Source organism: Monodelphis domestica, chromosome 8, assembly GCF_027887165.1.
Source record: "Monodelphis domestica isolate mMonDom1 chromosome 8, mMonDom1.pri, whole genome shotgun sequence".
Taxonomy (NCBI): Eukaryota; Metazoa; Chordata; class Mammalia; order Didelphimorphia; family Didelphidae; genus Monodelphis; species Monodelphis domestica.
The window spans coordinates 243,649,184-243,672,116 of NC_077234.1; the positions used below are offsets into that span (position 1 = coordinate 243,649,184).

Below are 22,933 nucleotides of genomic sequence, written 5' to 3' on the forward strand. Positions count from 1 at the left end.
CACAGACTTTCACTGAGACTTGGATAGCAGGATCCAGCCCGTGAGGCTGTCTTGCCCGCCCTGAGGGTTGCTGTTGTTTCGACCAGCTCTCTGCAGCGGAAGCCCCAGGCAGTAACTTTCACCGGGACTGTAGAAGGCCCTGAGGGTTGCTGTTGTTTCGACCAGCTCTCTGCAGCGGAAGCCCCAGGCAGTAACTTTCACCGGGACTGTAGAAGGCCCTGAGGGTTCTGCTCTCTGAGCCGGGCTGGGCTGCGGCTTCCGGGAGCCTTGGACTCTGCGCTCCTACCCCTGAGGTCCGAGTGATCTCGGGTTCTGGCTTTTAAGGGGAGCCGTACCTTTTGAACCGGGTCCAGGTCCAGGAGGAGGGTTCCCAGGGTCTGTGCTGTTGATCGTTTTGAATTTCGGCACCTTAGGAGCTTATCGTTTGAGATCGGTCGGGAAGGGTTTTCAGGAGATCTGAGCTTTAGCTTTCTCTAAGCCGCCATCTTAACTGGAAGTACTGAGGGGGACTTATTAAAAAACAAAATATTGTTGTAGAAGGAAATAGTGAAAGAAGAAAAGATAGGACCAGGAGTAGAAATCAAAATGTTGAGAAATACACAGCGGGAAAGTATAACTCTGAATGTGAATGGAATGAACTCACCCATAAAACTCAAGAGAATAACAGAGTGGATTAGAATCTGAAACGCTACCATATGCTGCTGTCTACAAGAAACACACATGATGAAGGTAGATATGCATAGGGTGAAAGTAAAAGGATGGAGCCAAATCTGTTGGGCATCAACTGATAAAAAGAAGGCAGGAGTTGCAATCATGATATCTGAAAAAGCCAAAGTAAAAATAGATCCAATTAAAAGGTATAGGGAAGGTAATTACAACCTGATATAAAGGCAGTATAGATAACGAGGAAATATCAGTACACAACATGTATGCTCCAGATGGTATAGGATCCAGATTTCTAAAGGAGAAACTAGTGGAGCTCAAGGTTGAAATAGATAGAAACACTATAAGAGTGGGAGGCCTAATCCTTCCTCTATCTGAACTAGATAAATCAAACAAAAAATAAATAAGAAAGAGGTAAGAGAAGTGAATGAAGTCTTAGAAAAATTAGAGTTAGTAGATATGTGGAGAAAAATAAATATGGACAAAAAGGAATACACCTTCTTTTCAGCAGCACATAGTACATTCACAAAGATTGACCATGTATTAGGACATAAAAACATTTCAAACAAGTGCAAAAGAGCAGAAATAATAAATACAACCTTCTCAAATCACAAAGAAATGAAAATAATAATTAGTAATATTACATGGAGGGGCAAATCAAAAATTAATTGGAAATTAAACAATATGATTCTCCAAAACCAGTTAGTTAAAGAACAAATCATAGAAACAACAATTTCATTGAAGAAAATGACAATGATGAGACATCCTTTCAAAACCTATGGGATGTAGCCAAAGCAGTACTCAGGGGGAAATTTATATCCTTGGGCTCATATATTAACAATCCTATTAAGGACAGAGGTCAGTGAATTGGGAATGCAAATTTAAAAAAATGGAAAGTGAACTAATTGAAAATCCTCAGATGAAGACTAAATTAGAGATCCTAAAAATCAAAGGAGAAATTAATAAAATGGAAAGTCAAAGAACTTTGATTTAATAAATAAGACTAGAAGCTGGTACTTTGAAAAAACAAATAAAATAGACAAAGTACTGGTCGATCTAATTTTAAAAAGCTACAGACTTTAAGGAAGGGTCAGACAACTGTTCAAGACCCTTGCTTGATTGTCTATATGTAGATCTTGAACATAATTCTGGGTTGCAGACTTAGGGCAAAAGAAGGAGCATTAGCACAAACCAATAGTTGAGATGGTAGGGGAACAGGGGATTCTTTTAACAGTAACAAGATGGAAAAGAGTGTTTGTCCTTCACAGATCAGAACAAGGCTAGGGAATATTAAACATACTTCTCCTTAAGTCATTATCCCTTGTAAGAACTAAAAGCTTATGGATCCTCAGAGCTTGCTATGAAGGAAGTTACACAAGGAACCTGAAGAGTGGAACAGTGCTCCCTTCAAAATAGAGCCCAACTTTACAGTTCTTTTAAGTAAGGAGGGAAAAGGGCTAGAAAATGAGCAAAACAACAACAAAAATTAACATAAGAATATTATTTTGATAAGGAAGCCCAAATCAGAAACTCAGAAGACAAAGAATTTAATGTTGTTACATACAATGCCTCCAAGTGGATAAACAAATGAGAATGATATAGAAAAATAATGAAAAATAAGTAAATAACTGTTCTGAGTACAGAATGTACAAAAATACTGAAGAAGTTAATACCTTAACTTAAGAAACAGGATAGGACAACTGGTAAAAGAGGCACAAAGTTAGAAAAGAACTTCTTTGAAAAAGGAGAATTGGCCAAATGGAAAAAAACTATACAAAGTGTCACTGAAGAGACAAACTTCTTAAAAGGCAGAATTATCCATATTGACAAATATATATATATATATATATATATATATATATATATATATATATATATATAAATGTTCACTGAGGAAAATAACTTTTATTTTTTTAAAAAAACCCTTACCTTACATCTTAGAATCAATACTGTATATTGGTTCTAAAGCAGAAGAATGGCCTGGCAATGGTGGTTAAGCTACTTTCTAAGGCCACACATCTAGGAAATGTCTGAGGTCAGATTTGAATCTAGGGCTTCCTGACTTTAGGCCTGCCTCTCAATCTACTGAGCCACCTAGATGCCCCCTGAAAATAACTCTTTAAAAAGTAGAATTACTCAAATGGAAATGGATGTATTAAAGCTCACTCAAGATAATCATGACTTAAAAAAAAACAGAATTTGGCAAATGGAAGCTAATGACTCCACAAGACATCAAGAAACAATCAGACATAAAGAAAAGAATAAAAAAATAGAAGAAAGAATGAAATATCTCATGAAGGGAAAAAAAAAACTGATGTGGAAAAAAAACAGGAGAGAAAATCTAAGAATTATTGGACTACCAAAGCCGTGATCAAAAATAGAGATGAGAGATTATATTTCAAGCATTTATTAAAGAATACTGCTTTGATATTCTAGGACCAGAGGGCAAAATAGAAATTGAAAGAATCCACTGATTATCTACTGAATGAGATCCTTAAAAGGATAACAATCAAACATGTTATAGCCAAATTCCAAAATTCCCAGGTCAAGAAGAAAATATTACAAGCAGTCAAAAAAGAAACAATTCAAATATTGTGCAGCCACAGTCAGAATAACAAAAGTTTTATCAGCTTCTATAATAAAAGATCAGAGGGTTTGGAATATAATATTGCCGATGGGAAAAGAGCTAAGACTTCAACCAAGATTAATTACCCAGCAAAACTGAGCATAATCCTTCAGGGTAAAAAGTAAGTATCCAAAATGACATAGAGGACTTTCAAGCTTTCCTGATGAAAAGACCAGAGCTGAATGATTACTTTGACTCTCAAATACAAGACTCCAGAGAATCATAAAAAGGTAAACAGAAAATAGAAATCAAAAGATATTCAATAAGGTTATACTCTTTATATACCTATATGGGAATATGATTATAGCAACTCCTAAGAAGTTTTTCAGTATCCAGGTATTTAGAAATTTATCTATCTATCTATCTATCTATCTATCTATCTATCTATCTATCTATCTATTTATCTATCTAGAGTAGGGATGTGAGTCAAATATGATGAGATGATAACTAAAATATATATAATCAAGGAATGAGAAAAAAGAATGCACTGGCAGAAGGAGAAAAGCATAAATATAATGGGATGAATTATCTCAAATAAAAGAGGCATGAAATACCTTTACAGTGGAAGGGAAGATGGGAGAATTGGGAAGGGGAGCACATGAACCTTACTTTCACTCAAAAAAGGAAGAACATACAAAATTAACTGGATATATAAAACTACATTACCCTATAGGAAAGTAGGACAGGAAGAATATATGAGAAGGGATAGGGTTGATTGAAAAGAAGGCAAGTGGTCAGAAACTTAAGGGAGTTAATAGGATGGAGAATAATACACAGTTATCATAATGGTGGAAAATAGTTACAAGAAGTCATTCTAATAAAGGCTTATTTCTCAAAAACAGAGAGAAATGTGTTGACTATATAAGAACACAAGTCATTTCTCAATTGATGAATACTTAAAGAATATGAACAGGAATTTCTCAAAGAAATTAAAGTTCTCTATTGTCATGAAGTCATGCAAAAATGCTATGAATCACTATAAATTATAGAAATTAAAGTAAAACAACTCTGAAGTATCACACAGCTATTAAATTAGCTATTAGAAAAGGAAAATGACAAAACATGGAGGGGATATGGGAAAACTGAGACTTTGCCTGGGGAGTCAATCATTTTGGAGACAATTTGGATTTATGCCCAAAGGGCTATTAAACAGTACCTGGCGTTTGACCCAGCAATACCATTAATAGGTTTGAAACCCAAAGTGATAATAAAATAGATGAGGGATCTATATGTACCAAATATTTAAAGCAGCTCTTTTTGTGTGGACAAAGAATTGGAAATTACAGGAATAGTCATCAATTGCAGAAGGGTAGAGTTAGTTAAAATGTAATAAAATCATATTGTGCTATAATAAATGATAAACAGGAAAAGCTCAGTAAAACCTGGAGAAACTTACACGAACTGAAGGAGACTGAAGTAAAGAGAACATTTTACACAGTGCCAACAAAACTGTATGATGAACAACTGTGAATAACTTGTTCTAAGCAAAACAATGCTCCAAAATAATCCCAAAGTATTTATGACTTTAAAAGTACCATGTGCTTCTAGAAAGAACTGATGGAGTCTGAATCCAGAGCAAAGGATTTTTTTCCTTCTTTTTGGTCAAGTATCCTATAGTATCAAGGATACTTTTGGTCAAGTATCGTATATAAAAAAATATTTAACATGGTTGCAGATGTAAAATCTATATAGAATTGCTTACTATCAAAGTATGGCAGGGAAGAGAGAGCAGTAGAGAATTCAAGAGTCAAAATTCTTTCTTTTAAGATGTTGAGAACTGTTTTTGCATGTAATTGAAGAAATATATATGTATGTATGTATGTATATGTATATATATATATATATATATATATATATATATATATAAAGTCTTTGATAAGGAAACAGAAGGCTTCAGGATCATGGATCAAAGAGATCTCAAATTACATCTAGTTCCCCCCCCCCCCAATGTATATTTGAAGGGCTTAAGCGACAAGGATATTTTTTTTTTACTTACTCAGTCAGAGGTGGAATTTAAACCCAAATTCTCTGATTCCAGAGCCATTTTTCTATTTCACAATGTTGCACCTGGATTTAGATATGGGATTGGTCATTTAGCTGTTTGATTTTGGGCGAGTCACTTTACAACTTTTGGGGACTCGGTTTCCTTATCTCTAATATCCTAGGGTCATATTAAATTATCTCTGAGATTCTTTACATCTTTAAATTTGTGACCTTACAACTCTGTGCTTAAAAAAGCAGCATTCACAGGTGAAATTCCAATATATATAGTACAGCAAAAAATTACATTAAATTGGAAATCATAGAAATAACTTCATCTTTCTTAGAACAACATACATATATAAATATACATAAGTATTCACATTTTCTATTATTCATCTTTCCAGTCTCTGTAAGATGGAGCCCCAATGGGTCATGTCACATGACCTGCCACGCTATGTTCAATATGCATTGTCATCTAAACTGTACATTTACCTTAAATTCTACTAAGCCTTGTTATCCACTCTCTCTGCTGCATGGCTTTTCTATAAGTGTTATTGAATTCAATTATGGTGTAAGGTCCATGAGAGCAGAGGTTTTTGTTTATATCACCTTTTTATTTTTATCCACATTCTTAGCATAGTACTTCATAACAAGCACTTAATATTTTTTTCATCTATTTGATCTTTATATGCAGGCAAGTAATTTTCTGATGTATAAAAATAATTCTGATTTTGCTAAGCTTTAGTTATTCCCTCTTATACTTTTGGGATTTCCATTAAACTTTTCAAATAATTTTTTAAAATTTCATTTGCATTAAAGTACTTTTTATTATGCAAATTAGAATAATAATGTGTTCATGTATTTAATTTATTTTTATATAATAACTATTAATAGGGTTGGGAGAATACAATAATATGATTTATATGCTGATAATTCTGTAAGTGGTTATATTTTCAGTCTTTTCTAAAATGTATAATGTTGCATGAACACACACATATATATGTATACACTGACCCTATCCTTCAATAACACAAAGATCAGTAGCTCACATATTCATTCTATGCACTGATGCTATTCATTTAATTTCAGGCTGAGCTGGGAAGTAATTCATTCAGCTGACATATGAATGGAAATGCAGTTAACACAGAAAAAGCATTTTCTGCTTTGGCTCTACTAGATGCATTTATGTCATCCAATCAGTCAATAAGCATCTATTAAGAACTTACTAGGAGAAAGAAAAAGAGGCATTTATATATATATCATCATCTACAGTGCCAAACAGTATGCTAAACAATGAAAATACACATATAAACAAAAAAGAAAGTCCTTTTTCTTAAGTCCTTTTCTTATATTGTAATGGAGGAAAACAACATGCAAAATGGAGCTAAAAAGGTACTTTTGGGAAAGAAAGTATGTTCGAGGCATGCTGATCCAGGAGAGGAAAGTAGAATGACAAGCCTGGGTAACCTCTTCAAAATGAGAGCAACAGAAGAAACAATCACAGGGAAACCAATTCTCAATTGATTGAATCCCAAGCAACAAGGAGGTGAATGGATAGCACTAAATTATTTGCATATATTAATAATAAAAGAAGTAAAATAGTTTCCCTAATTGTATAATTCTTAATGTAAAGTATTTTTTAAAATTAAAGATCAGATCATAATACTTGGAAAAACCACACAGTTAGACTGGTCTAATACTATGCAACAAATCTCTTTGCATTTAAAGGCATATCCCCAAAATGCATATATGAAAATACACACTAATTACCTATAAGCCATACCTCAATATATGGAGAGGATGGGAGATGAGGTACAATTGGGAAAGTAAAAAAAAATTTGTGAGTGGTCCCCACTTAATTTCTGTCATTATACAAAAAGTAGCAAATACTTAACATGTTACCACTATTATATGGCTTATGGGAGAGGTCTCTGGTTCTAGAATATGCACTATATAAGACTAAGTCTTTGCCACTCAAAATTATAGCATTAAAATTAATTAATTAGAAAATATGATTAAATTAATAATTCATGGGCTGATTACTTTAAAAACTGGATTCACTTCAAGGAAGAAAAAAAAGAAAGAAATGAGATTTTAGGAATGTAAAGAGGCAGGATAATTATTTTGTACTGTCTATTCTTGCCCACAAAGGAAGAACAATTAAGGTATCATTGTCTGTGGTCCCAAAAACCAGTATGCAAAATTGGTCTCAAAAGGAAACATTCATTAATTATAAATACAGTAAGTATATAGTATGATATAATAGATAAAAAGGAAATAGTAAAACTGTATTCAAATATTTTGATGAATGATCCAGTGTGTTTGGCCTATGAGTATTAAATTATGAATTCAAAGTCTTACTTTTACCATTTGTTTAATTATTTTTTTAATTTTATATATATTTACATGCCCATTCACTTTTTAAAACCTTCACTCTCTTTCTTAGAATAAGTCCTATGTGTTGGTCCTTAGGGAGAAGAAAACTAAGGACAAAGGGAGTTAAGTGATTTGCCCAGGGTCATGCAACTAGGCCAGAATTGAACCCAGAACCTCCCTTCTCTAAGCTTGGTTCTCAATCCACTGAACCAACTAGCTGTTTCTGAAAAACTTTTGAATAATTATTTTCTGACATTTTGAGATCCTCTTTCTCTCTCTCCCTCTATTTCCCTAAGATGGCAGAAAATACAATGTGCTATGATGTATGTACATTTCCATGTTTGCCAAATTATGAGAGAAAATACATATCACACATACAAGAAAAACACTTATGAAGAAGCTAAAGTAAAAAATGGTTTGTTTCCAACTGCATTTGGAGTCCATCAGTTTCTTCTAAGGTTGTAGATAGCTTTTTTCATCATGATTCTCTTGGACCCTTCATTGCTGATAACAATCAATTCATTCATAGTTGCTATTTGCAAATTAATGATATTATCATATACAGTGTTATCTTAGTATTGCTCACTTAACTTTGCATCACTTCTTTAAGGCATTCCAGACTTTTTAGTTTACTTTTCCTGTATCTTTGGGAACAGCTGCTCTAAAGAGCAGCAGCTTTGATGATTGTCTCTCTGAAGAGATACTTCTTAGTGTTAGTGCAGAGACTAACAGCTTCAACATCTTTCCCCCTCTGTTTGAGTGAGCACTAGTACTTTACAACTTTTATATGATTGTTTAATAGTTTAGAATCCTTTGATTGAGAACTATCTATATGTCTTGGCCTCTTACATATTGAGGAATGGCTTTTAGACACATCAGTTTTATTTTATTTATATTTATTTATTTATAAAATTTATTTTATTAATGAAGTAGAATTTCAGTATCATGTAATCAAAATTATTTATTTTAAGTCATGTAAATGACTATCCTTATTTTTTGAAGCATACATTTTCTATCTATTGTTCAGAAAGTGATATGATCAGTTTCTCTTTTAATTATTCTATGGAACGATCTTTAATATTTAGGTTTTATATGCATTTTGAATTTCTGACTACATAATATGATGATAGCCCAAGTTTAATTTCTGCTTTTTTGTTTTCCAGTATTCCCAAAATTTATTAAATAGTGAATATTTTCCGTAAGTGCTTTGTATTTTCTAGTTTATCAAATATATGATAATTGAGTTTCATTACTTATAATTTTCTCAACTGGAGCTTTATCCATTGATCTATTTTTTGGTCCACCAACATTAAATAACAAATTATTTGAAGACTGTGACTTTATAATATTGTTAAAAGTTTGGAAGACCCATCACATCTTGAATTACAACTTCTTTTCATTATTCTTTTCATTATTCAATATTTGAATAGAATATTTATATTCTATTCTTTTATTAATCCAGATGAATTTTATTGTTTGATCAAGTTCTATAAGATATCTCTTTGATAACGTGAATGGTATACTATTATAATCATAAGTTACATCAATTTGTACTATCATTTTTCTTATATAGAAATTGCCTTTACATGAATATTACATATTCATTCCTTGAGCTCATTAAATTATTCTTTTCTTCTTTAAGGCACACTATTTATGTCTAGAGGATAATTTTGTGTCCTTTGGTAGATTAAATTCTAAATAAGTATTTTATTTATTTTTTGTTATTTTGAAAATTTTTTTTTATTATTGACTTGTTGGGGATTTGTTTCATGCAGAAATTCTGATATCACTGCCACCATTAATCTCTTTACTGATTCAATAGGATTTTCTAATAAACCATAATGTCATCAGCAAATATTTGGAAGTAAATAGAGATTCTTGGTTGAGTTCACCAGGTTTGTATGTTTCTACATTGAAGTGGAGAGTTGAAAGAGTGAGGTAATGTATATGTCTCTCTATTGGATTATGTTAATAGAATGGAAGCCAGTGATATTAAGTTAGCTTTTATGCTATCAAAGATATACTTGATATCTGTGGTGGTGTTATTTGTTTAGTGGTATGATTTTGTAGACATACATCAAGGTTGCCATGATAAAATAGTAGAACAAAACCTGAAAAAAATATAAACTTATTTCCCCATTCTCTTATAAATGCAATTTTTCAATTAATCCATTAGACAGAAATACTTCTATTTTTCAAACTTTTAAAATTATAATTACATCAAACTGGAAGAGGTTGAGAATAATATGAATTCCAATTCAATTTCAGTTGTGATATCAAAAATAAGAACATATGGGGAGATTCTACACAACATCATAAATGAAAATGGTGAGAAAGAGGATTGATACTTTGCACAATCACACAAACAGGTTACAGAATAAAATTTAAATTCTTAGTAAAAATTTAGGACAGATAAAAGATACAAAATATGTATAAAGGAAGAAGATAATCAATCACAAAAGAATATAATAGGTTATCATAGTGTTAATGTGCATAACTTTTAGCAAAGCACTTATAAAAATACTTCATATGATCTTGATGAACAACATGGAAAAATAGTTGGGAAAGTCACATAGATTTGTTAAAGGGTGAACAAAAGTGGAGTCAAGATGGCAGTTAGAAGCAGCAAAAGTTGAGTCCCTTGTGAAAACCCTTCCACACCAATTAAAAACAAAGCACTTCCAGCTAGATTAAAAAAAAAACAAAAACAAATGCAACAACAGGACAAATCAGGGGGACCCTCCTGCTCCATTCAACTTAAAAAGGTACACAGAGAAGGCTGAATTCTTGCGTTTAAGGAAAAGAAAGAAGGAAGGGCCCAGGACCATTCCTTCACCTACTGTGCTGAGACCAGGGAGGTTGCTGGGATCTCAGGGTGAGGGCTCCAGTACAGAGGGATTGCCTTGATACCACAGTTCCGTGAGGCTCAGGGCTGTGATGACAGCTAGCAAGGAGGCAGATGGAGGAGAGGGGAAGAGAGGAGGGTAGCCTGGTCAAAGCCTTCAGCTTAATCCAATCTAGCTATAGTGCAGATAAGAAGATGTCAGAGGGCAGGGAATATCAATCTCCAACACCCCTTCCCTGCCTACTGCTCTGAGACCCCCAGTAAGAATCCAGCTGACTGGGATCCAAGGGATAAGGCGGCAGCCATGAGAGTACCTTGGTACCACCATGGGAAGCTTAGGCCTTTGACTGAGCAGTTGGCAGTGGGGTGGCTGGCAGAAATGAAGAGAGGAGGACAAGGGTAACTACCTTCAGTCTCTACACCTTCACCTTAATCTTCAGCTTCTGCTGGCAGCTGGGAAGATCTGGCCAAGGGCTCATTAATACAACAGGTCCACTCCATCAGCCTAATTCAGTTAATCATCAGATCAGAGAAGAAGCCCCTTCTGGACAGAATATCCCAAACACACAGATCCAGCAAATAAATAGAGAAGCAAGAACATAGCCAATAAGGAGGGGGAAAGAAAGGAAGAAATATGAGTAAACAACAGAAAAATAAAAAAAGAAATTACAATTGACAACTTCTATTCAGGTAATGAACAAATGGAACAGAGGAGGACCAAGGAACACCAAGCAAAATCTCTGAAACTCCAGCAAATTGGACCCAGACTTGAGAAGGACTCATATGGGGTTATCTAGCAGCCTCTTGTGCTTGCCTTTAAATGTTTTGTATCAATGATTTAGATGATAGTTTCTCTGGAAAACTTGTTAAATTTGCACTTTACAAGCATGAAAGGAAAACTGATATATTGGTTGAAAGAATTAGAAAACAAAAAGTTTTTAAAAATCAATAAAAACATCACTAATCTAATGAGATTAAATTTAATAGGGATAATATGTAAAGTCATACACTTGTCACGTCTCCAAGATGAATTTGATTGATTCTAGACCCTGTACTCTATATACTCTGCCACCATGTTCTCCCCCATATATTATACATAATATAAATGGAAACATAAGTAAAAAGAGCATAGAAAAATAATATATCACTTAATATATGTTTATAAACACTCACATATGGAGAGAGTGAAAAATATAAGCAGAAATAACTGGAAAAGAACTGAGTTATACAAGGATGTCTTGGAAGGAGAATTAATAACAACAAAAAACCTTAATCCTCACCAGCAACAACAAATAGACCCCTCAAAAATTAGAATAGGCCACAGAAATTAGTTACTCCAAGAAGCAATAAGAAATGTGTATAAAAAAAGAAAAATCTTACAAAAACTTTAGGAAAAATCTTTCATAGGTCCTTGAATGTTTCCTTTATCATAGACTTTTCTGTCAATCTGATGAAATCTATGAACCCTTTCTCAAAAGAATGTTTTCAGGTGAATAAATAATGACTAATCTTCCTACTGTAGAAAAAAGGATCTTAAATTATTCTATGAATTTCTGATAGATTAAGCTGAACATAAAATTCAAATAAAATAATAATATAAGAAATATAAGAAACACTTTTAAAAATAGGAAGAAAATGAAAAATAAAAAGGCCAATACAAGTGAATAATCAGAAATTTACATACATACATTTTATATATAAAGGGAGGAGGAAATACAAGTGTTACTTCAAAACTTTATAACATCAAAGTTCACAAAATGAGTAATATAAAACATAGGGCCATTGAGTGATTTTATTATGTTTAATTAATATTAAAATAAGAAGTGATGAGAGGAGGGAAGGGATACTTTCAGTACAAAAAGGGAAGAATTAGAAAAACTTAAACCATATTAACAACAACAAAATGTCTAAAATAATTAATAGCCTAACTGTTGAGAAACACACAAGAAGTGTATGAATACAATTATGAAACATTTTTAATAAACAAAGGCAATTCTAAATAATTTGTGAATATTAATTACATAGGAGTAAATAGAACTAATATAATAAAAATAACAATGCTACCGCAATTAATTTCCCTAATGAACAAAATAATGATCAAATTACTTAGTTTACTTTAAAGCAAAAAAAATACTAATTATATTCATCTTGAATCTCAAAGGAAATAAGGAAAAATGGTGGGAAGGGAATATTGCAGGACCATATCTCAAGCTAAATTATGAAGCAGTAATTTCAAAAAAGTAAGCTTTCAAAGCACTATATCATTATGTTTTCATGATGATAGACATTATTATTTTAATTTTTATTCTATCGGTAAAGCATCTACTTGAAAACCATTTGGGGACAGCTGGGTAGGTCAGTGGATTGAGAGCCAGGCTCAGAGATGAGAGATCTTGGGTTCAAATCTGAACTTAGGCACTTCCTAGTTGTGTGACCCTGGGCAAATCACTTAATCCCCACTGCCTAGCCCTTGCCAGTCTTCTGTTCCAAAACAGAAGGTAAGGGTTTTACAAAAAACAAACAAACATTGGTACTGGTTATCAAATGGAGAGGTTAATCAGTAAAATTATAATAATAGTAACAGAGAAGCAAATAAAACTATTAGTCTAATGTTTGATAAACCCAAGACTCGAGTGGATAGGGTGAACCATTTGACAAAATTACTAGGAAAACATGAAATAAATCTGGCATGAATTATATTTAGAACAACACATTATCCATAAAAATTTTTCAAATGGGTAAGTGAAATAAAAGACCAGATCATGAGAAAATAAAAGAAGAAAGAAATTACCTTTCAATTTTATGGAGAGAAAGAGTTGATAACCAAATAAGTCATACTATAAAATGGAAAATCTTGAAAATATAATATTTTCCCCAAACAATATAAATCTATCTGTGGTTAGAAAGGAATTATTTAACTGGAAAAAAAATCTACATATCAGGTTTCTTTGCTAAAGCTTTCATTTCCAAAATATGCAAAAAATCAAATAAAATTCATAAAAATAAAGCCTCTACTCAAGTAATAAATGGTAACAGAATATGAACAACTGTTCTTAAGGGAATATTCATAAGACATCAAAGTCATATAAATATGCTCCAAATTGCTGATAATTCAATGAATGCAAATTAAAGTAATTCTGAGCTGCTACTCCATACTTATTAGATTGGCAAAGTTGCCTAAAAAGATAACATATGTTGGAACCTTCACAGGAAAAGAGGGACATTATTACATTGCTGAATCTGCTGTGAATTGGTGCAGCCATTTTGGAATGTAATTTAGAACTGTGTCCCAAATTTAACATACTGTGTATACTATTTCACCCATACATAACAATATGTGGCTTCTATTTGAAATGACTTACAAATAGGAAAACAACCAGTCTATACTAACATCTTTGTAATTGTTCTGTGTGTATATATGTGATGGTAAATAGTTGAAATCTCTAGATGTGGTGGCAGAGGTTTTTAATATCTTCTCCTGTCTGAGGCTGACATATATTGAGCATGGATATTGAAAGGAAATAAAGCAAAATCTGACTGATGCCTGAAGTAAGGTTAGCACAAAAGTGGTGAGCCCCTGGAAATCAGCAAGGGATGTGGCACTTGTGTAAGTAAGGAGGTGGGAGGGAGAGAAGAGGAAGAAGAAAAGATGAATGGGAGAGGAAGACAAAAAAAAGGAAAGGATGGAAGAAGTAGAAGAGAAGGAAGAAAAGGAGGAGAGTAAAGATAAAATAAGTGAGGGAAAAAAGGAGGAAGAAAAAGAAGAAAAAGTTAGAGGAAAATTAGGAGAGGAAGGGTAGACAGGAAGGAAAAGAGTTTCAAAACAGTACAATTTAACATACTTAATCAATGCAAAGTCATCATTGAATGATGATATTAAAACCCTAATTTGATAGCTCCTAAATTCATGTCAATTAACATGGTTTCTCCAAGGCCAGGTTAATGGAAGCACAAATATTGAAGATCCTACTCAAGTTATAAAGGTAGGTACAGACTTACTGTTGGAATAATATGCCTATTGTGTAAGGTTAATTTAGTTAATTTTTGACAAGTTCATCAGTAAATGCATTACATAGTGATGAAGTTTTTAGTACAAGTTAAGTTTAAATATATCAACTAAGATATGGAGAAGTTTCTAACCTATTCTATGTAATCAAAGGACTTTAGATCTGGAAGGAATGTCAATGGACCTCTAGGCCAACTAAAAAATGAATCCATAGTATGAACACCTGATAAGTGCTCGCCTATCCTTTGCTTCAAAATTGCCAAGAAAGGGAAATTCAACCCATTCTAAGTTATTACATTATACTTTTGAAAGGATTGATTTGTTAGAATGTTTTCTTGACACTAAATCTAAATTACTTTCCAAGGATTGTTTTGTATCCTGACATCTGTGACAAAAAGAACATGTGTACTCCCTCTTCCATTTGATAGCCTTTGAAATATTTGAAGACACCTAACATGTTAACATGCAGTAATATCTCTCACTCACTTTCCCTCTTTACCAAGGTAAATTTTATAATTAAATTATTACTTCTAGAAGATGGAGAATGTATACTAATAAAATACTTTAAGGGTCCGAAAAATAAAAAATATATAAAATTGTAATATTTATAGAAATCTCAGTTGTATTTCATTACAATTTACATATTATTTTCTTTTTTTACTTTTAACCATGACATCTTAAAGCCCCTTAAACCGTACTTCAAATACATCGAAAATCATCACATTAGTGGAGATTCCCCTATAATATAAATTTTTCAACTCATTCATACCTTATTATCCAGTTAAATGCTTATTCATATCCTTACATAGGTCCTCTCTAAAGGAACTATTCAACGCAGTGGAATCTGTCTTCAAACTCTTTTAATGTATCATGGATACCACTGGTATCCTTCATACTTATTATATAAATGACTTTCCTCAATTTATAATTTACATGCCCTTAAAGACATTGTCTATATTTTTTTATGAGTAATTGATTATATAATACTGCCTGATTCTACATACTCTGGGGGAGAAGAGGGGAACTGAGGATAAAATAGGGCCATGAAAATAAATGTTTGACTCTTTTTATTAACACAGGAAGATATAGAATTTTCTCTGATTGGAATCAGAGCTCTATTGATCTAGAAATTTCCCAGTAGGTTGACCAGTTGTAGGCTACACACACACACACACAACACACACACACACACACACACACACACACACAACACACACACACACACACATAATGCTTCGAGACATGGAGTGTGGAGAAACTGCAGGATGGGAGAAAAGTGACTTTAGTATAGCTGCTCTAGCTAGGTTTACAAAATATCTAGAATGAGTTCTTTTAAACAGGCAACTTTATTTTTCTCATTTTAACAAGTGAAATAACAATTATCAGTGCCATTTAAGTCTTCTGAAACTCATTAGTCCTCATTGTGCTACAATTTTATAAAAACATTCATGTTAATTACTGTAGGCATTCTAAAAAGTATGTTTCCCCCTCTCCTTTTATTGCCCATCTACAACCTTCAAGGAAGTGTAACGAGATATCTCAGAACTGAGGGCCATTTTGGATCTTTCTGGTTTGGAGGTTGTTCCACTGTTAGAAGCTTCTAGTTGGAGCTCCATGATTTTATGCCCTAATGACTAAATATTTATCAATTAGTATTCCAATGATTGTATGTGATAGATTGAATAATTAATACATTTTAAATACTGACATTATTTTCGAAGGGAAATCTGAAAGACCAATGTCATAGATCAACAACAACAACAAAAATGATTTGGCAATCTGAAGGATTATTTTTTCCACTTCTTTTTAAATTTATATGCATGGTTGCTTTGATATATTTTCTTTCTTATCTTGATTGAATGAATTCTTATACAATTACTCATGTTTAGTTTTAAATGTCACCTTGCTTATTCACAAGTTTCAATTGTAAAGACTAAAAAATTATATTTTATTATACCTTTAAGACTTATCCAGAAGTATTCAATCTGACTTTGTGGCAATAATTATATGTTTAGTAAGATATTTTGAGATGAACTAAGATAAAGCAATCCAGACCATTTTGACACTGAAATCATAACAGAAATATTCCAGTGATGGGGGAAATACTACTTAGTGACCCAAGAACTTCAACTCAAGAGACATATCCTTTTCTCTTTTCTCTCTTCCCTGAATAACAACATACGATCTCCATTTTCTAGATTTTGGGATTTCTGCATCATACCATCTTGACTATCACCTAAATAAAAGAACACAATATTGTATCTCTAGTGTTGTCATAATTCTGGATCTGGAGTCTCAAAACCAGGTTTTGAGTCTTAATTAAGACACATACTGGTTGTATGACCAAGAAGAGTCAGAACCCTTTGAGCCATAGCTTCCTTACAAGAAGATAACAAGAGAGATGACAATGATTACCTATCTCATAGGACTATTATGAGAATCAGATGAACTAATATATGCAAAAGGTTTTTAAAACCATCAAATTCTAAAAATATGTTACCTGTTTCTCCTTTGATAATTCTTTAATTCTTACAATAAATTCTACCATTGATTAGAAAATATTTCTTCATACCCATATAAATACTTTCAGGTTATTTGTAATATATCTCATGAAAATAAAGGTGCTTTGAGACCTAATATATTTGCTATTATAATCCTTTATTCTAATTTAGGATGAGTTACCTTTAAAAAGGATTGAAATTTAAAAATACATCAAAGTACCAAGCTAGGGCAATATATTTATTTATCCATATGGCAAAGAAAATAGGATATTTTAATTTTAAAATATAATGATAACATTTCATAGTAGTTATTTCTATTTAACATTGATTTTATATAAAGGAGAAATTATAGTAAATATTTTTTTAATTTTTCATTAATTTATGTCTGTTTTTCTAGTGTTAATAAAGAAAAGTTAATTGACATGATTATAATACTCCCTTGTTCCCATTAAATTTGATTCAACATAAAATTTGTATCTAAATAAAATTATAAAAAAGATTAATAGATATTTCATGTGTAATTATTTCAAATTCTCATGCACATAATGTTCCTTTGGTCTTTTTATACTAGGCAAAAGGTAGGCATCAGAGAACTAATGACTTTCCAAGTCTCAGCCACTACTTGTAGATTTAAATTTCTCCAAAAAAATATGACATTTAGTATAGGAAATTTGTACAGTAACTTCACTGTAAATGAATTCTTAACTATATTCCTGAGGCAAATATTTTATGAACTTTAAAAAGTTATGTGATTGAGGTTTTTATTGCTATCATATTATTCTTATTTAATCATAACTAGGGGAAAAGAGAAATTAAAGAATGATACTTATATATGCTTTTTCAGCATTGCTTTTATGCTGAACCATTGTTCAGAAATAATCTGTATATTCCAAATTATCCATATTTTGTAATAAAAATTATAAAAATAATCTATATTACTATATTGTAGGTGATATTGGTACATGTTAGATTAATATGTTTTTGGATAATTCTAATTTCTTAAAAAAGGATCATCTAGGCTAAAGTAGAATTTTGTTCAGCTTCATTACAAGTACTAGCCCTCTCTAATATTTACTGGATGAACACATTTCAGGAAATAACCTGGAAGCTAATTACCCAAATATTTAATATTTTTAGAAATAGGAAATTGCTTATAAAAATTAAAATTCATTTAGGAATTCATGGCTTTCAAATACATATTAATGGGATATTTCAATAACATATCCTTGAAAAATCATCTCAGAACAGTAAAATAAGAAAATAAAATAATTATGTTATATATTATATCATATTTAAAAATTATAAATATACATATGTATATGTTTCACTTTATATTATATGTTCCATTTAAATATAAATGCACATATAAATTTAAAAAGTTCTAAATATATAGTATGTATCCAGCTTCTTTAAAAGAATTCTTTCCCTATAAACAAATGTAAACCTAAATACATATATATACATATATATATATATATAATGTGCTGAGAATTTATTTTTCATATAATGTATCAATTCACATACATATATAGATATTATAAATACATATATAATGTATATCAAATGGACTAGACAAATTAACATGTATTAATTATGTATTTCTGTATCTGGAATTTAGGTCAGAGACACCTTCTAGTCTGATGCATTTACAATTTCTTCATCCCTGGAAATTCTAAAGAATACCTTCCTTTTTAACAAAATTTGAGTAATAAATGAAGGGACAAAGAGCTCTTCTCCTTTGCACATGACCTATCCACCTGTAGGGATGACAGGGGGAACATATTGATAGACTACCTCTGAATTATCTCATAAATTATGGTTAAAGAGAGGTGCTGAAAAATGATTTCCTAAAAGTCTATTTATTAGCCTGATGACCCAGCTTGGGTCATATTTGGTTGCAAGAGATCCATGGAGACCTATTTGCCTTTATTGGTTATGATGCTGGCCTAACCAATGAGCTTGATATAATCAATAAGCATATTGTTACCTCAAAATTAGTATATCATTTTTACTATATTTTAATCATACCAGCATAAAAATTTAAGACACTGCATCATTTAGCTCTATGATTTTTGGAAGACAAAAGTACATGTGTCCTATTTTACATTTAATATTAGTTGCATAGGTATATCATTTAATGGTAATTATTTTGATTTTTAAAATGTAAAATTTAAATTTGATACCCAGGAAAGAGAACACTACCAAAATTTTGGAGAATAAATACTTAAACAAAAGAGTACAGGAAAAAAGGCCTTGCCTTGCACATCAACTATTTTTTTAAAATTAAAAGGATAGTATAGATTTCCATGATTGGGCAGATGAACAATTTTTATTTGTTATAAAGGAAAAGAAGTACATCGATAAAATTATAATAATAACAAATGTTATAAGGTATTAATAGGTTTAACCTGTAACTGGTAAGGTTATACATTTTTTTAATTGACTAGTTTACATTGGAGTTCTAATATATTGCCATGGTAAATGACGGAAATTATTTCCAAATTTCTAAAATGACACTAAAATAGTGTACAACCTTATAAAAATAACTTTAATATGTAATATTAAAATGATCAATATCATGCAGTAAACATAAAAGTTATGTAAAGTCATGGCTACATGAATAGACCAATAAAAATAACAACAGATATTTTACAAGAATACAAGAATACTTTTAATTTGAAGTTGAAAAGGTCCTATCAAAAGCAACTAAGAATACACGAAGAAACAAGTTTAAGGTAAAAGTTATTGTCTTAGATAAGTTTTTGTTCATTTGTGAGAATTCCAGAACCCATTTACTATATACTTTAAACATTTAAACTATAATACTTGGGAAAAAATCCTTCAAATAAAGTCTATCACAGAAAAACAAAGTCATATATTTGGAACTTGAAGGGACCTTAAAGGACAATTAGACTAAACCCATTTTACAAAAGAGGGCATTTATGATCCAGAAAAATCAAGCAACTTGGGCAAAAGTTGGGATTTGAAGCTTGATTTTCTGTCTTCCAATCATGCTAAAGTATAAGATTTCAAAATAAAAACAATAAACACAATGTATCATATTGAAAACTATATACTGTTTTCCTATTGTAAGACTCCCCATTGAAAAACAATATGTCAGCATCGTTTGTTTCATAACATCTGAATAGCATCTCTCTGTGTATGTGTATATATAATTTTACATATATGAACACATGTATGTTATGTATTACTATTCAACCTTTTCTAATAAACAACTTATAGAAGAATAATCCTCTAAGTTGCTATTTCATATATATGTATATATATTGATAATTGCTAAATTGTTTAGCACTTATTATTCTGAATGTTAAGAATGGTTGATTTACTTACATCCCTATTTTTCCTTAATATTAGCTGGGATTCTGACAGTTTCATCTATGGTACATAAGTGATATATACAAATTAAATAAAAATTTTTCTTAAATCTATTTCTTCATTAAAATCATTGTTCACCCTATTTTTACCAATAGCTATAAAGCAAGATGACACTTAAAAGCCCCTTTAACTTACCCCATTTAATGGATATGTTTTCCATCCTAGCTCTCCAAGCACAGTTGTAGTATCAAGCAAGACAACTGAAATAAAAGAAAAATCAATTGAAAAACAGAATTTGAAAATTAGTTGATGTTTTTAATTCCAAATTTTGGTTTGATTGTTCATTATAATTTATTATATAAATTGCTAATTTAATATTTAGAAAAAAATATGAGACTCAATAGCAGCTTTTGGAACTCTCTGACCAGAGATGGTAAGGAGGTCAGATAACTGATCAGAAAAATATTACAGTTGGTCCTTTGCTGGCACTGGATACAGCTATCACTGATTGGCAGCTATATTGCCCCCAAACAGTTCTAGAATATAGATCCAAGGCAGAGAGGAGTGCTGTGTTTTGGCTAAAAGGTTGTAGGGGCCCTATTCACATTTTTAAAAGATCTCCCAGCTTTACAACAGTTTGAGAGCAATAAAAACTTGTGGAACCTCATAAATATGTCTGAAAAATATCAGTAGATAAAGCCCATAACTTGGAACAGGGCCTTCCTTTCCCAAGGAGAGCAGAGCTCAACTTTAACATAAAGTTGATAATATATGTGCCACCTATATCATATTAAATGCCATGTCCATTAAGGAAGGGAAAGAATAAGGAGGAGAGAGAGAACATTTATTACAAAATTATAGAAAATAATTATTAAAATTTTGCCAATATTTAATCTGGAAATAAAATTTAAAAAGAATCATTTGACTACCTTAAAAGCCATGATCATAAAAAGAAACTAGATATCATATTTTAAGAAATGATCAAGAAAAATTGATCTAATATTTTAGATTTAGATGGCAAAAAAAAAAGAAATTGAGAGAATACTCTTATAACCTTCAAATGAAAAATTTCAAGAATTTCAAACCAAATTCCAGTGCTCTCAGGTCTAAAAGAAAATACTTCACATATAAAGAAAGAACCAATTCAAATATCATTCAACTACAATCAGGATCACATAAAATTCAACACCTTCTAAATCAAAGGAGTGGAAGGCTTGGAATAGGATATCTGGAAGACAAAGGAGTAAGATTACAATCAAGAATAATCTACCCAGCAAAACTAAATATAATCCTCCTTCAGGAAAAAAAATAGATATTTAGAAAATCACTTTCCCATCTGAATTGATATAGATTAGAGTGAGGAGATACTTGAGTCAGGGAGACTAAGAAAAAGTCTAGTGCAATAGAACCAGCATGAAGTGATGAGGAGACAGAAACAATAAGACAATCACAGATTGAATGTGTAGTTTAAATATCAGTGAGGAACTATGGAAAACAATTAGGTTATAAGCCTGGGTGACTGAAAATGGTGGTGTTCTCTATTAGGAAATCTGTGAAAAAAGCAGGGTTATTTTTGGGGAGAATGAGTTCTATGTCATATATGAGTTTGAGATGCTTATAGGAAATATAATTTGAGATGCTGCAAAGGTAGTTGTTGACAGGACACAAGCTCGAAAGAAAGATAAGGACTGTATAAATAGATATAAAAATAAATTTCATAGGAATGTTTTTGGACCTAAGAAGGTTGATTAGATTAACTAAGAGAGATAGTACAGGGGATGAAGGGAGCCAATGCCAGACTCTTGGGGGATACCTGTGTTTAGTGGGAATAACATGGATAAAGACCAGGCAAAGAAGTCTGAAGTACTTGAGGCAGGAAAACAAATAGTAAACAGTATTAGAAAATTCTAGAAAGTAGGAGAGAGGATTCAGAGTTGATGCACAGTATCAAAGACTGAAAAGAATCCAAGGAGAATAGAGATAGAAAATGTGATTGAAAAAATGTATTTGATAATTGGCTGATTTGGCCTTCTAGTTTTATACAGTTTTTCTTTTTGAAGAGCACAGATGCAAACCCTGTCCATATCAGCACCAAGTTAAGCTCAAATGTGAATTTCCCTTCATGGCCAGGTGCAAAGATGCTAAAGAGACTCTTATTATAAACATAAAACTTTTATTGAAATATATAAGGATAAAAAGGATTTCTAATTCTAAGTGATTCTAAATCCACCCAAATAAACTCCCTGATTTCGCAAGGAACCTCTTCTCCTATGTTTCACAGGTTACACCTATCCTCCCTGATCTGGCTAACCTGAATTTATACTATCCAAATAAAAACTACTTATTATCCTTATAATTCTTAACTTCATTTTCAAATGATAAAATAGCAGAGGTGAGCTAGTTGAGTCTCAACAAGAATCAAGTTAGGACTCTGTTAAGTCTGATAAGACTCAGAGTCCAAACCAAAGACCAGGTTATTCTTTGGTCTTCTCAGAGTTAAACAATCTATAAAAACCACAATAGACTTTCAATAGTGTTTCCCAATTTGGGAAGGGAAAACTCTGAGCTCCTTCAGATCTTTCCCTCAGACAGAGAGG

The 22,933-nt window shown here is 31.7% G+C and overlaps 1 protein-coding gene across 3 annotated transcripts in view; it reads right to left on the reverse strand.

Moving 5' to 3' along the window:
* EPHA6 (EPH receptor A6) overlaps nt 1-22,933 on the reverse strand; it is a 1,223,915-nt gene that overhangs the window by 1,089,697 nt on the left and 111,285 nt on the right. For all 3 annotated transcript variants that reach the window (XM_056806830.1, XM_056806831.1, XM_007500796.3), the window contains one exon: nt 20,532-20,596. In XM_056806830.1, the coding sequence (XP_056662808.1) occupies nt 20,532-20,596 (65 nt within the window). The remainder of the gene's footprint in view (nt 1-20,531; nt 20,597-22,933) is intronic.